Source organism: Siphateles boraxobius, unplaced genomic scaffold, assembly GCF_051911475.1.
Source record: "Siphateles boraxobius isolate OS27281-9 unplaced genomic scaffold, OSU_SipBor_1 48, whole genome shotgun sequence".
In the NCBI taxonomy this organism is placed as follows: Eukaryota; Metazoa; Chordata; class Actinopteri; order Cypriniformes; family Leuciscidae; genus Siphateles; species Siphateles boraxobius.
In genome coordinates this window covers 4,112,790-4,127,356 of record NW_027509119.1, presented here as the reverse complement: position 1 = coordinate 4,127,356, position 14,567 = coordinate 4,112,790, and the positions used below count along the sequence as shown (strand labels likewise).

The window sequence follows — 14,567 nt, the reverse complement described above, 5'->3', positions numbered from 1 at the left end:
CGGAGGACTTGGGCTCTTTAAGCAGAGCGTTCATTACTGTAAACAAATGGAGGGCAACATTCGTGCCAGATCACCACATTTCTGCATCTCAGGACCAGAACTATGGCCATTTTGGGAGACAACTATTAATAAGCCATTTGTAGACTGTGGTGCTTTCCTGGTTGTTTCTGAGGGGTCCGACATTTCAAGGCGTGAGTTTGAAAACCAGTTTCTATGAACAATGGAAGATGGGGATGGGCTGAAGAGGCAATATGAGTGTTTGAAAAACATTATTTGTGCAATACCACTTGGTGCCACTAGTCACCAGTTTAATTTACTCTTCATTAGGGATGTGCCGATGCATCCCTTATTCTCCATTTAGCATTAGCATTCGTTATGACAGTCAACAGGGTAAAACTATTTCCATGATGTTACAATGTTTCCAATTATTATGCATAATCTGATCATAAAGGTCTATCGTTTAAAACTACAGTATTTTGCTAGAGTTTATTGGTGAATGTGAATGGTGTTGTACTTGATATTGGGTGTCTGTTAGATGAGAGTACTGGAGTGCAGGACTGAATGAAACTCGTCATTCACACGCACCGTAACTAGAATTTAAAACCCTGATGAAATAGGCTCAGTAAACGGTTGAATGGATCAAATATACTAGGTGATTAATACACATACTTCTCTTTTTGCTTTCTTTTCATCGCTTTCGAAGCTTTAAAAGAACATGATCATGTACCAGGAATGCCCGTGCTTTTTCTATATTAGAGGCTTTCATACTGTTTTTAGTTTATATATTTGTTCTATCATTTTTGGTTTGATTGTCTTTTGTCCTATTAAAAAAATCTGTGCCATACATTCCAATGAAACACTGTTTATAGTATGCGTATATTTATGTGGTAATAACTATCACAAATCTATTGTTCATAAGATTTTAAGAATGTTGACATGTTTTTTGTGTTTGCATTAGGGGTGTGAACCTACACTGGTCTCACGATTACGATTATCGTGTCATCGATTCAGTTCAATTCGATATCAGATGTATTACGATGGACTGCATCCTCAATTTTCAATTTTACTTCAAGTCAAGTGTGTGCGTGCGTGCGTGCGTGCGTGCGTGCGCGTGTTCGCCTGTTCGGGAAGTGACATTTCAGTTTAAGTTTCAAGGGAGTAAAGTCTGTTCATGCCATTAAGAAAATGAAATTCTGTCAAATCGATTTTGTTTTAAAGAAATGTTCATTTAAAAGCAGCGCTCATTCATCAGTGTATAATGTTACCCTAGAGATGCGCGCATCAACCGTAGCCAAGTCCGCTGTTGAAGGTGACGATCATCCATTTATGATCACGTGTAACAACACGGAATAATTGTAATTTGACCATCAGGTGCGGATACTTAAAGCAGAGAAAATTATTGGGGCGGGCGGATGATTTGTTTTTGGCTGCAGATTCTGGTGAAGTTGGAGCTCATTCGCTTACTCTAAAGCAGAATCTGCCATGCATTAACAGCTCGGGGTAAAAACGGCTAACGTGGTTTATCAAGTTAGTGTATACCTCCTGCATATTCTATTTGTGCGTGATATGAGCGCACACAGCACGTGTCTTCTCGTAATTACTCGCACTCGCGTCTTGCCTCCCTCTGCCATTGTATGCACCGCGACAAAGCACATCCACGATAAATGAGGTCAGAAAAGCGTCAGTACATTATAATCGGTTATGGTCCATTACTAAACCGATAACGAATCGTCCTCGTCTGCATCGCGATGCATCGATAGAAACGATTCATTTCGACACCCCTAGCGTGCATGTACTTTGACTGCGCTAACTAGTGGTTCCTCTAGGTGGCAACCCTCACAGTTGGGCCACTGCTTTTAAAAACTATTTGAAGAAGATGACGAAAACAACAAAGACAAAAACAATGCTGTGTTCGAAATCGCCCCCCTATACCCTCATTCGCTATTCCCTACATTCGTCCACTAATATAATTCACTTGAGGGAGTGAATGAAAACGAGTGACTGAATTTAGACACAGCAGAAGCGCTGCCACTTTTGCATAGTTTGTGCTGATTAATAATTAATTGAAATGTAGAAAACTGGCGGCTTCAATCATAATGAAAATATGAAATGGAAACTAGCATGCATAATTTCAACAATTTAATAAACAATTAAAAAGGAATTTATGTGTGTATGATATTACGCTGGACCAGCGCGGTTTGGAAAATGGATGGATGATTTGATTCGGTTGCGGGCACAATCTTCTGGTGGGACGCTGGAATTCATTCAGCGCGAGACTCTCACAGTAAATTATTGGTATTCTATAGCTGTTGACCGTACATCAGTGGTACACTCGTTGTTGCGGTGCATTGTGGGATTGAATGAGTGCACTCAATAACATCTATGGTTTCGGACGCATCTACAAATGACTGTCCCTTCACATAGTGCCTTATTTAAGGGTATGGGGGCGATTTCAGACACAGCCTAAGTTTAAAGGCCATGTCACACCAAGCCAACATCAAAGAACTAGCAGCGACGAAAGCCAACTGTGTTTTTGCCTCGCGTCGGCTGCGTCTCGGACAAAAGCCTGCGCTTGAACACACACTAACACCGCAGTTGCTCACAAACATTGACTTGTCTGTCATGGCCTTAAAGAACAGGAACCAGGTCTAACTGTGTTATTTATTTGCATTTCATGCTAGGCTGACCTGTGCTTGAAATGAGAATTATGTCTATTTCGACTAATATGTAGCGGTAGCAAAATATCAACCGCATTCTTGGATCGTTGCTTGAATGCACAGGACCTTCAAAGGCTTGCTTGTTTTTTTTCTGGCAGTGTTGAACAGTCTCCCTCCAATTCTCTTTTCATGTACACATATCTTTTATGTGTTTATGTAGCACTCAGTTTAAAAGCTAGCCAGTCTTCTTAGCACTGAAGGGTTGTATCAAGGAGACAGATATACAAGCGGGTCAAAACCGCTTGTTGATATTTTGATCACACACCACGATACGAGTGAACAACTCTGTGTGGGAGCTTGGAAATGTAGCCAGAAATTACCATCTTAAACTCTATTCCACATGGCCTCCAGGACACGTCTCAAAGTAGACTAAATTTGTTTTCAGTTACTAAGAAACATTAACAGATCTTTTTCAGGATAAACACCACATTTAAATGTTACACGGATGAAAACTAAGCTGCGAGGGATAGAAGTAGAGCCCAAACAATGAGTTATACTGTTTTAAAGATGCCATTAAGTGATAACAATTTACAGTCTTTCTCTTGAAATGTTCCTTTTCCTGCGTCCAATCAGCAAGCAGTAAATCATGGTTCAGGACTGCGATTCTTCTTTAAATATATCCCTCAGAAACTTCCTAGTTCAATAGGAAATATATCAACACATAATTGATTTTTTTGGTCCACTGAAATACAGTGCAAACAATTTGCACTAGGGAACTGAACAACACAACCTATTGCTAATAAGTGGCAAAAAAAGCAATTAAAGTCCGGTGTGGGTCATTTTCTATGTGCTCATAAATATAAATGTCTATAACTCCAAAACAAAATGAGATAATTTCACTAAATTTGACACGCTTATGTATGGGGGCACTCTGTGGACACGTACAAAAACCAGTGGAACTGCGCCACTTGGTGGCGCTAAAATTGAACAAAACATGGAATTGTCTCTAAATACTAAATACTCTAAATAATATTGGTCTGATAGACTTCAAAATTGACATACAATGTCTTTGTCTCAGTTGCTATCATAGTTCATTATGACATTGGTCTACCTTGAAAAACATGGCCGTTATTTAAATTACAAAATGACAAAAAGATCAAAAGCTGTAACTGCAATGGTTTTGCAAATATCAGAGCCTCAATTTATTTTCGAAAGTAAAAACTCAACCCAATAGTTTCTCAAAAACGCTGGTTCTCTCCGAACATGAAAATGTCACATAATCTCTTATGCTCACCCACCTGTAAAAGGGGGTGGTGGTGTGGAGTACTGAGTACGGGAAGGTTGCTGGCTCGAGCCTTGTAAGGAAAGAGCTTTAAACTGACATCACTGTGTAAGGCACTTAACCCAAGGTTTCTCCAGGGGAATTGACCCTGTAATAATGTACGGACACCATGACTGTGCCAAGTAGAACAAGTTCCTGGAAAAAAATTAGGCTGGGAGTGGAAATTCAACAAGGTTCTACATCCCTCCTCCACTTCCTAAGAATTTGACATGCTGACCTATATATATTTAGGCTGTGTACACATCTTCCTGTTCTTTTCCAATTTATGAATTTGTCATTTAAGAGCAGAAAACAAGGCATATGCTAGATACATGTTTAAAGGATTAGTTTACGCCAATGTAAGGTCTACATTCTTTGAAATTAATATTCTTTCAGGACTGTGCAAAAAAACACATATTACTTGGCAAAATCACAATGACTAATACAGGGCCAACATGAAATCTGCACCCTTACAACTCTGCAGATCTGCCCTTTGCATGTTTGCTGTTTACATATTTCGTTTTCAAGCTCCATTAAAGTCCCCCTGTGTTAAAAGTCAAGTTTTTAATGTTGTTTATACATCTATGTGGTGTCTTTAATATGCTTTAAGACAAATCATGTGCAAATTCATGTCAACACCATTGTTTTTTTCTCCTTAAAACCAAAGACAGTTCCAAAAAACCAAATAGATCATCAACAAGTGGATCTCTGAGCTGCTGTGAGTGAGTGGAGGCGGGGATAATGTGCATATTCATAGAATCGCGTATACTAAATGAGGCAAGGGTGTAGAGTTTTCTTTTTCCAAAGAAAAAATATTTAAATATGCAATTTTGGTGATCACAGATGAGTTTTAAGGGATGAAATGATTGATTACAGGGGGACTTTAACACAATTTAACCCTCTGGGGTAGGCGGTATCGCGGGCGATACCAGCTCACTTTTTTCCTTATCAGTGCAAAAGTGACTCAAATTACTCTGTTGATTTTGATCTTACATATAAGTGCTGTACATCATTACATCCTGTTAAGTGTCTATTTTTTTTGTGGGTACTCACAATAAAAACAAAGTGTTGTGCTTTTTGTCAAATAAAGAAAAATAAACATGATGCGGGTTTTACCTTCTCTCGTCAGTGAGGTCCATTCTGAAACGCGTCCGAAAAATGAACTGCAACTCTGTCAATAATTGTCACAGAGATACGAGAGATTTCTCTTTATGAAGCTGAAATTCTCTTCTTTTAAATGAAGTAATTTATATAAAAAACTAATATTCTCAGTTTATGTAATCTTTATGAAAAGAGAGAGATGTCAGTCTTTTTCTTTCCAGCTCATTATACCTCATTACACGTTAATGTGCCACGCCCACGGAGAGTGCGCGGCATTCAAACGCAAATGATCCGAGGCAAGCCATTCATACATGCCAACGCCCACCAGCTGGATTATAAAATCATGTTTAGTAAGTTCCTTACTACCGCTGTGAACACAGCGAATCCCTACACTGTGAGGAATAATACTATCTAATAACCCTGGAAAATGTACCAGAAGTGCTGGTAGTTTCATTTCGAGGAGCAACGGATCCAGCTGATGTAGTAAGTCATTTATTCTTAAGTGCTTTGTTCTAATCGTGATATTGAATAGTGTCTATAAAGCGCAAAAAGACTGTTTAAATATGAATTGCGTGTCTGTGTGACACGTAACGCGTAATGAGGTATAATGAGCTGGAAAGAAAAAGACTGACATCTCTCTCTTTTCATAAAGATTACATAAACTGAGAATATTTGTTTTTTTATATAAATTACTTCATTTAAAAGAAGAGAATTTCAGCTTCATAAAGAGAAATCTCTCGTATCTCTGTGACAAGTATTGACAGAGTTACAGTTTTCGGACGCGTTTCAGAATGGACCTCACTGACGAGAGAAGGTAAAACGCGCATCATGTTTATTTTTCTTTATTTGACGAAAAGCACAATACTTTGTTTTTATTGTGAGTACCCACAAAAAAATAGACACGTAACAGGATGTAATGGTGTACAGCACTTATATGTAAGATCAAAATCAAAAGAGTAATTTTAGTCTCTTTTGCACTGATAAGGAAAAAAGTGAGCTGGTATCGCCGCTTTGTTTACTACAATTATACAGCGCAGCGCGTGTCTGTGCCGTTCATTCACTCTCGCATCTACATTAGTAAACATGTTATTAAATTTACATGAACACATCAAAACTATATTGCTAAGGCCTACTAAGATGAGTAATAATAGACTGAAATATGTTGAAATAAAATGTCTGTATAGGCAACTAACTGCAAATTAACATGTATATGCTAATATATCATACACAATTTGTTACAGACTAAATATGAATGTTTAGACAAGATTTTGTGATTAGTTTTGGATAGATTATAAAGTTTTGACTGTAAAAAAAGACTACTGTCACATTAAATAGGTACGCTTTTGTTCACCAATTTCTGCTCATAGTTAAATATACTATATCACTATATGATGTTTTGTCAAAAATAAAGTAGGTATATTGAATTATCAACTAAATGTTATTATAGTGTTTGTTCCAATATTCAAAATAATGAATCCTTACCTTTTTTAATACGTATGATAAAATGTATACTTTTTACAAAGAAAGAATACACTTGAAATATTGTTAAAATTGTAATTGTTGTTGTAATTGTAACCTATTTGTAATTGGTTACAATTTCTAATTGTAAAATATGTATATATAGATAATTTCTTTTGTCCTTGCATTCTTTGGGATCCTGTGACACCTGTGTGAAAGGGCTAATTAATATGCAGCTCATTATGAATGTGGCACATTATCCGGCCTTTGTCTTCTCAGGTGTGAACACGCCTCCACGCATATTGCCTTTCCAAACAAAAGGTGTCTTATACAATTTAAATCAATGTATTGTTTTGTGTAAATGATTAGGCAGGATGATTTTCAGATCATTTTGAAGCAAAAACTCTATGCAACAACACCCATTAGTCAAAAGTCTTGTGGACACATATTTAGTATGTGTTTTGTGGCCTTATTTCAGACACTTTAAGCATTATTCTCTAAAAAATACAAACATGTGCATTCATGTTGCTCACATATTACGGTAGCCCCATTTGTGCTATATAGGGTGAATTTACACCTTCGCCATTAACATGTTTATAAATAACTGAAAAAAGCACAAATGTCAGAGCATGTCAGAACACCTCCAGGACCCAGAAAACCCCTCAGACCCCTGAGGGTTAAAAAAGGTTTGCTGTAAGTGATCAATTGCCTACTAGCATGCAGTTTTATAACTTCTGTGGAATGTCTGAAAATTCCACCCAAAATCAGCGAAGTAAATGCCAAAAAATCCCTCTGAGCCTGCCAGTAATGTCTGCTGTAACTTGTTTTGGATAAACTCATCCCTGCTCACTGCTCACCCACTGGCATGCAGTGTTATAACACCTGTGCAATGTTTAAAAACTGTGATTTCCGGTAACATGTGTCACTTTGTGGATCACTATCTCTGCTTTGAGTTTAAAGGGCAAATAGGGGGAGGAAGCCCTCTCTGAGCACTAAAGTCCACTTGCTCATTGCACGCTTCTCCTTCACATTAGTGAAGCAGCAAGTTCCCGGCTGCCCATTAGCTGTGTGACAGATCTGTAATAAACACAGCCTGTCACCTCTGAAGCCTGCTGCACATTTCCTGGGTAATATACAACCACCCCCAATACACATTCCCTTCCCCCACCGCAAGGCTCAATAGACATGAAACCCGATTTCTGTCGAGCATCCCAGCAGCCGCTGAAGCAAGAAATTCCACCGCACCCAGATAGCCCTGGAAAATACATGAATATAAAAAAGGAGTCCATGAATAAATCAAAACCTCTCTTTTTACTTACCCTATGGAAGAGAATGAAAAAAGGTTGTGGTGAAATGAAAGGGAAAAAAAGTGTAGAAACAAGGGCACTGCAGGGAGAAAAAGAAAAGGCGTTAACAGTAGAAGTTGAAGTCGATAATCTCATGGCTTCAGGCTACTATAGCCCCTTGGTAAGGTAGCTGGTGGGTGTGAGGTAACTGGTGGGTGATTTTAAACACTTTTCTGCAACGATTGTGTGGGACAATCTGGCAGAATTCTGTGAATGGATTTGAATATGGTAAAAAAAAAAAAAAAAAAGTGTTAAAGGAGTTGAGCGCACTCCGTAACAAGATATCAATGTGCACAACAGTATATTTCACTTTGTTTTCAGAGTCTGTGAAATAGTCCACGAGTTCCCAAATTGGTTAACTGACACAAACTTTCACATTCAGTTGAAAATAACGGGAGGTGGAAGAACTGTAACCAGGGCCTCCAGGAAAGGTGATGGTATGGTGCCTTATAGACATACAACATTTGGACAATATGCATTGTCAAGTAAGGGGTCAGAGATCTGGAACAAGTTACCGGCTGCCGTGAGAGAATGTCCGACTTACCTCAGCTTTAAGAACCAGCTCAAACAATGGCTCAAGACACATCAAATTTGTGACCACTAACGGACTTTGTTGTATTTTATGTGTATGGGTTTGTTCACTGTTATATTGTTTAAGTATATGTATACATAGCATAGCAGATCCAGCACTTTACTTCATTAAATAGCACTTTAACATAATTAAAATGTACTTCATGTACATAGAATAACACTTTACTATGTATGTGTATATTTGTGTGTCTGCCTAACTAGATGCAGCACCCTACCGGCACTAAACAGCTCTCAAACAAAATTAAACTGAACATTATTTCATAGAATGGCACTTTACTGCATAAACAGCACCTTAAATGACATAATCCCTGTCTGCTAACTGTGGTGTCTTTTATAATATGTTGCTGAAAATTGTGGCGTCTTTTAAATTGTGTATCGTATTCAATTTCAATGTTTAGCTGTGTTACTTTGTACTGTGATGACCTGCCGGGGGACTACAGATATAGGCATATTTACATTGCTGAAAAGCTAAGATGTCCATTAATATGCACTGTCCCTTTTAAATAAAAAAACAAAAAATTAAATAAAACTAGTATTTTTAAATGATTAATTGAAAACACTAAACAACATTAAACTACACTGGTTGCACTGTATTGCACATCTACCGACAACTTATTAATTGAATTTGAGAACTAAAGGGCTGTTTAAACCACACAAATTTCAACAAAAATACTTTTTATGCGTTTTGGCCGTTCGTTTAAACGACAACGGCATTTTGGGCGCCTAAAAACGCAAAGTTTTGAAAACGAGTTTCAAAGTACAAGTTTTTGAATACGGTCTCCGTGTAAACAATAAAAACGCGAATCTCTGAAGACGATGACGTCATACACATGCGCATTACGTGTTTAGTCTATAGTGTTTCATCGCCATCTAATGGCCTGGCAGCAGAATACAGCGCTTTTAGTCGTTTTCGTGGATCCAAATGAATGGAGATCGTTTTGACAATGGTGTCGTCTGTACGCAGAAAACTAAAAGGAAAAACTTCTCCGTTTTAAGGATATCGTTATCGTGTAAACGTACCTGAAGTTTTTAGTTTGCACTTAAAAAATATGGAAAAATTAAACAAACTGTGGTTAGTCACTTTACATTCTGGTCTGAAAATCTCTTCCCGGTCTATGGATCGTTCTTGGCCAGAATAAGTTGGCAAGTGAAAGAGACATTCCCATAGTCAGAAGCCTGTTTATTACCAGTAGGTTAAAACAGACAAAATTGGTTTCCTTTCAAGAAATAAATAGATCATCTACTTTAAATCCATCCTTCAGCAAAGCAGTTCAACACAGCATTCTAGAAGCTGGGCTGCATATTATTAATGCATGCAGCTTCCAAGGCACACTTGTTTGGATACTGAAGCCGTATTGATTCGAATAAAGCAAGAAGAGAGAGACAACCTTTAGCCTTTAAAAGGCTGGCATGTAACAGAATCACTGATGTGAACTTGCAATATTCACACATGGCTGATGCCACTCATCAGGATATCTCTGTTAGCTCGGTGCAGTGAGGGTGACCTTCAGTGAGGAGATGAAATGACAGGATAAAAGATTCAGAAACCTCAGCACCCACACAGCTTTTAATACAGTTGTTTTAATCAGCGAATGGAAATTTTGTTGTAATGGAATGACAGAGTCCAAATTTGCCACATCTAAATGTCAGCAATTCCAGCAACAATGAGTGGTGGATGGATGGTTTTCTATAACGCAAGTCATTTTTCTGTAATAGCTTTTTGTAATAGCAATCTTTTTTGATTGCTAATCCATATAACATCCGGTTTTTGTAACAACGTGATACAGACAAAGTTGTTTGGTCTTCATGTGCAGGACAAGAAGGGTAACACATTGACCCTAATGTTGGATAAACCTGGAAAGACATGGAAGAGGTAAAGGGCAGGACATCTCTGTGGTGACTTCTTACTCTTAACTGCCCTCCCAGCATATCAGTCCATATCTCCTCCCCCATTCACCCAATGAGGAGTTCATGGAGGTCGACTCTCTGGAGAGCTCTGGCAGCTTAGGAGCGAATGAAAATGAATGGGAAACGGTGGATAGACACAAGGTCAAAACGGATATAAAATTCTCCATTACGATTATGAAAAGCTGGTGGAGAAAGAAGAGCGCATTGAATGTCAGAAGGAAAGATCGCTTTTGAGGGCCTGGCTTTGTGCTTCCTTTATGTGAAAACAAAAGAATCCGAACACTGAGTCGCAAATGCTCTTGTAAAAGCAATTCCCCATGCTTGTCAGAGACGCTTTCCACATGAGAATTCACAAATTCAGTTATATAATGAATTGACCATTTTTATCTGAGAAGCTAAGCAGGTTGAACAAAAGAATGTGTACATGTGATTAAGGATGAATTGCACGCAGATATTATCCAAGTGTGAAATGCTTCCAGTCTGTACTGTGAAATAACACCATTGATGACAGTTGAGCTGCTGTGAAGAATGACTGGGAAAATGACACCAAAAAACCTCCGTTAAGAGTGGAGATTTTCTACAAACAAGATTGTAGATCGAAACAATGCATTCCTATAGAACTATTCGTACTTATCCGTTTCTGTCATCATATATGTGACCCTGCCTGGACCACAAAACCAGTCACAAGGGTATTTTTTTGGAAATTGAGATTTATATATCATACGAAAGCTGAATAAATAAGCTTTTCATTGATGTATGGATTGTTAGGATATTTGGCCGAGATACAAAAAATCTGGAATCTGAGGGTGCAAAAAAATCGAAATATTGAGAAAATCACCATTAAAAGGATAGTTCACCCAAAAATGAAAATTCTGTCAGTATTTACTCCCCCTCATGTTGTTCCAACCCCGTAAGACCTTCGTTCATCTTCTGAACACGAATTTAGATATTTTTGATGAAATCTGAGAGCTGGATCACTCCTCCATACTCCTCCATAGGCTTCAAAAGGATTGAAACTTGCCGGCCTCGAAAAGTTATTAAAGACATCGTTAAAATAGTCCAAGTGACTACAGTGGCTCAATCTTAAGTTTATCAAGCGACGAGAATACTTTTTGTGCGCAAAAACAAACAAAAATAACGACTTTATTTCAACTATTCATTTCCTTCTCTCTGGGCCTCTAGTCAGTTAACTTTGTGTAATAGCGTAGAGCTACGTCACACGTAGGCTCACTATTGGCCGACGCTGGTCATGTGGGTTATGCGTGTGACGTACAACAACAGAAGCGCTGCGCTTTTACACTAGTGAACTGACTCGAGGCCCACAGAGAAGAAAATGAATAGTTGAAATAAAGTCGTTATTTTTGTTTTTTTGCGCACAAAAAGTATTCTCGTCGCTAGATAAACTTAAGATTGAGCCACTGTAGTCACTTGGACTATTTTAACGATGTCTTTAATAACTTTTCGGGGCCGGCAAGTTCAATCCCTCAAGAAGCCTATGGAGGAGTGATCCAGCTCTCAGATTTAATCAAAAATATCTTAATTCGTGTTCCGAAGATGAACGAAGGTCTTCCGGGGTTGGAACAACATGAGGGAGAGTAAATACTGACAGAATTTTCATTTTTGGGTGAACTAACTCTTTAAAGTTGTCCTCGATGTTGCAAAAATATTTTTTTTATATTTTTATGATTGGAAATTTACAAAATATCTACATGAAACATGATCTTTACTTAATATCCTAATGTTTTGGCATAAAATAAAAATTGATAATTTTGACCACAAATATACCTGTGCGACTTATGACTGGTTTTGTGGTCCAGGGTCACTTATAGGTTTTTTCATGATGTCTGGTGACAAGACTTGGGTTGTGTGGCTGGAACAAGAGGTTCTATCATTCCCAGAAAAAAAAGCTAACATTCATCAGTTAGCATTCCCATTCATGTCAATGGCAGCTTCTCAGCTGGTGTAGGACCTCCCAGAAGTACACTGCCATGAGGTGTTTTTGCCCGATCACCAGAGCCCTAAATGCCATGTGACCTATCACTCTGGCTGATGGGACCACAAGAACATGCACAGACCCAAATCCTTCATTAGTGACTATCCTAAGCTATGGAAAACCCAGGAAAGCCAAGGGGAAAGGAACAGCTGGAGTGCATTTGTCTTTTGTTTAGACCGACAATTGCTTGTTTCACTTTGTTTGAATATTTTTACATTAATCACCTTCTTTGAGCTCCATAGCGGCTACACATTTTTTTTTTCAAAGATTGACTATCAAATGGTAGGCCACTTACATATACTAAGGTACAATCTCCACAATATTACCATGGGTTTTCCAATGGATATTTTATGGTAATTGAATGGTTTTTTAAATCATGCAAATCAAATTATGCTACCATTACTATTGGAAATGCCTAAATATGTGATTATTTGGACATCCACGATAAGAAAATCAAATGAGCTAACACCTTGATCATAACCAAAGGGAACTATCACTAGATGATAGTGAAGACAACAGTAAGCATTAATTGATAAGATATACCAGTCCAACACATGAAAAGAAGCAGCTTGTGTTTTCAAGGAAAATATCACCATACAACATATTGCATGAAAAGGTGGTGAAAAGTAGTGAAGTAATTATGAAAATGTATAATTTTGAATACCACGCAACACCAGTTAAAGTAGAAGACGGTGTGTAAAATCACAGCTCTGTTGTAAAATTGCCTCAACTGTGTAAATGGACCGAAACAGCTTTCCTCACCGGACACTCAAAAATGATATCGGACTTAAGCATTTGCAAGTTAAGCTAATTATATGATACTCAAATCACAAAACATAATACAAGATTTTGCCTCATCTAAAAACAACTTTACTATTTTAATTTTTTACCAAGCTTGGTGCAATATTCCATGGGATTGCCTTCTCTGTGAAGGATATACTGTACAGTGCATAAGTTGCTTCTCAAAAACAGATGTTTACTAATATTTTAGCTTTTTTTCCATTTTAGATGTTCAAACATTACTTTTGCAAATATTGTATACTATAGATAATTGTATATAAATATACTTCTGAAAATAAATGTTTTTGTGGACCATCTAAAAACTTCTGCATAGTACAGAATGCAATGTTTTAAATTTGGTTCAAAAGTATCTTATTGGGGCAGCATAAATAATGCATTTGCCTATCTATCTTCATGTGTGTAGTGGCCTATATGATGCTTAAAACGGCTGCCTCCATAGACTGCTCATTAGACATGCATGTGTTTAAATATGAGAGTGTATAAAGGGTGAACGACTGGAGCCGGCACATGAAGAGGCAGGCAGGACTTACAAATCTTGTGTTTCCCTTTCATGGGAAATTTCACCACCAACTCCTGGGGGTTGGAGCAAATGAAGACAAATGGAGAAGTCGACTCCTCGCTGATCTTGGGATACTGAAAAGAGAGAGAGAGGAAACAATGAGCTGTGTTCAGCCACTTGGTTACCACGCACAGAAAGCAGGGCTGCTTTGAAAGGCTTCTCTTCCCCGTAATTGATAGGCAGCGCACAGGAGAGACGAAATTGACTGGCACTTTCATAAGAAAGGTGACATCTATCTAATCTGTCGAGGGAAGGCACAGGTCATCTTATTTCCTCCAGACCATCAGAGAGTCGTATGATTGTATCATGGCTTTCAAGAAGCACAAGCTTTTCACAACACTATTTCCCACCCCCACACTAAAAGTGGCAAAGAGAGCTTGACACAATCAGGGCTTTTAGAAGTGCTGCAGATATGAGGTCCCTCTGCATACTTGAGTTGTCTCGCAGGAGATGTGGATAAATTCAGACACTGCAAGATTTGCTTACACTCGTGTGGTGATACGGTCACATATCTGATTGAAATGTTTGTGGGGAAATGTTACGTCAAGATCAGCAGATGAAAGGATGACGAATAACACGGACAAATAACACTAACATTAAAGTATATAAGGTCAACTTGCTCAAATTTAGAGTGCGTACCTTGCATTAAATATGTTTACCATTTTAATAACCAGTTTTGCATTCTCGACAAATTAAAGGACAAATATAGCTTTTGTAGTTCATGTCAAAGGATATGCATCCAATAAAACTCTACAACGCATCTGTCAACAAAACAGAAGCTGCCATATTCTCTAGATGCCATCATGGACAGATAGTGTAACAAGCCCATATC

At 38.1% G+C, this 14,567-nt stretch overlaps 1 protein-coding gene across 1 annotated transcript in view; it reads right to left on the bottom strand.

The window, feature by feature from the left end:
- The window catches only part of trip4 (thyroid hormone receptor interactor 4), a 90,126-nt gene that overhangs the window by 24,245 nt on the left and 51,314 nt on the right, over positions 1 to 14,567 (bottom strand). The window contains exon 12 of the mRNA XM_077201629.1: positions 13,707 to 13,809. Within this exon, the coding sequence (XP_077057744.1) occupies positions 13,707 to 13,809 (103 nt within the window). The remainder of the gene's footprint in view (positions 1 to 13,706; positions 13,810 to 14,567) is intronic.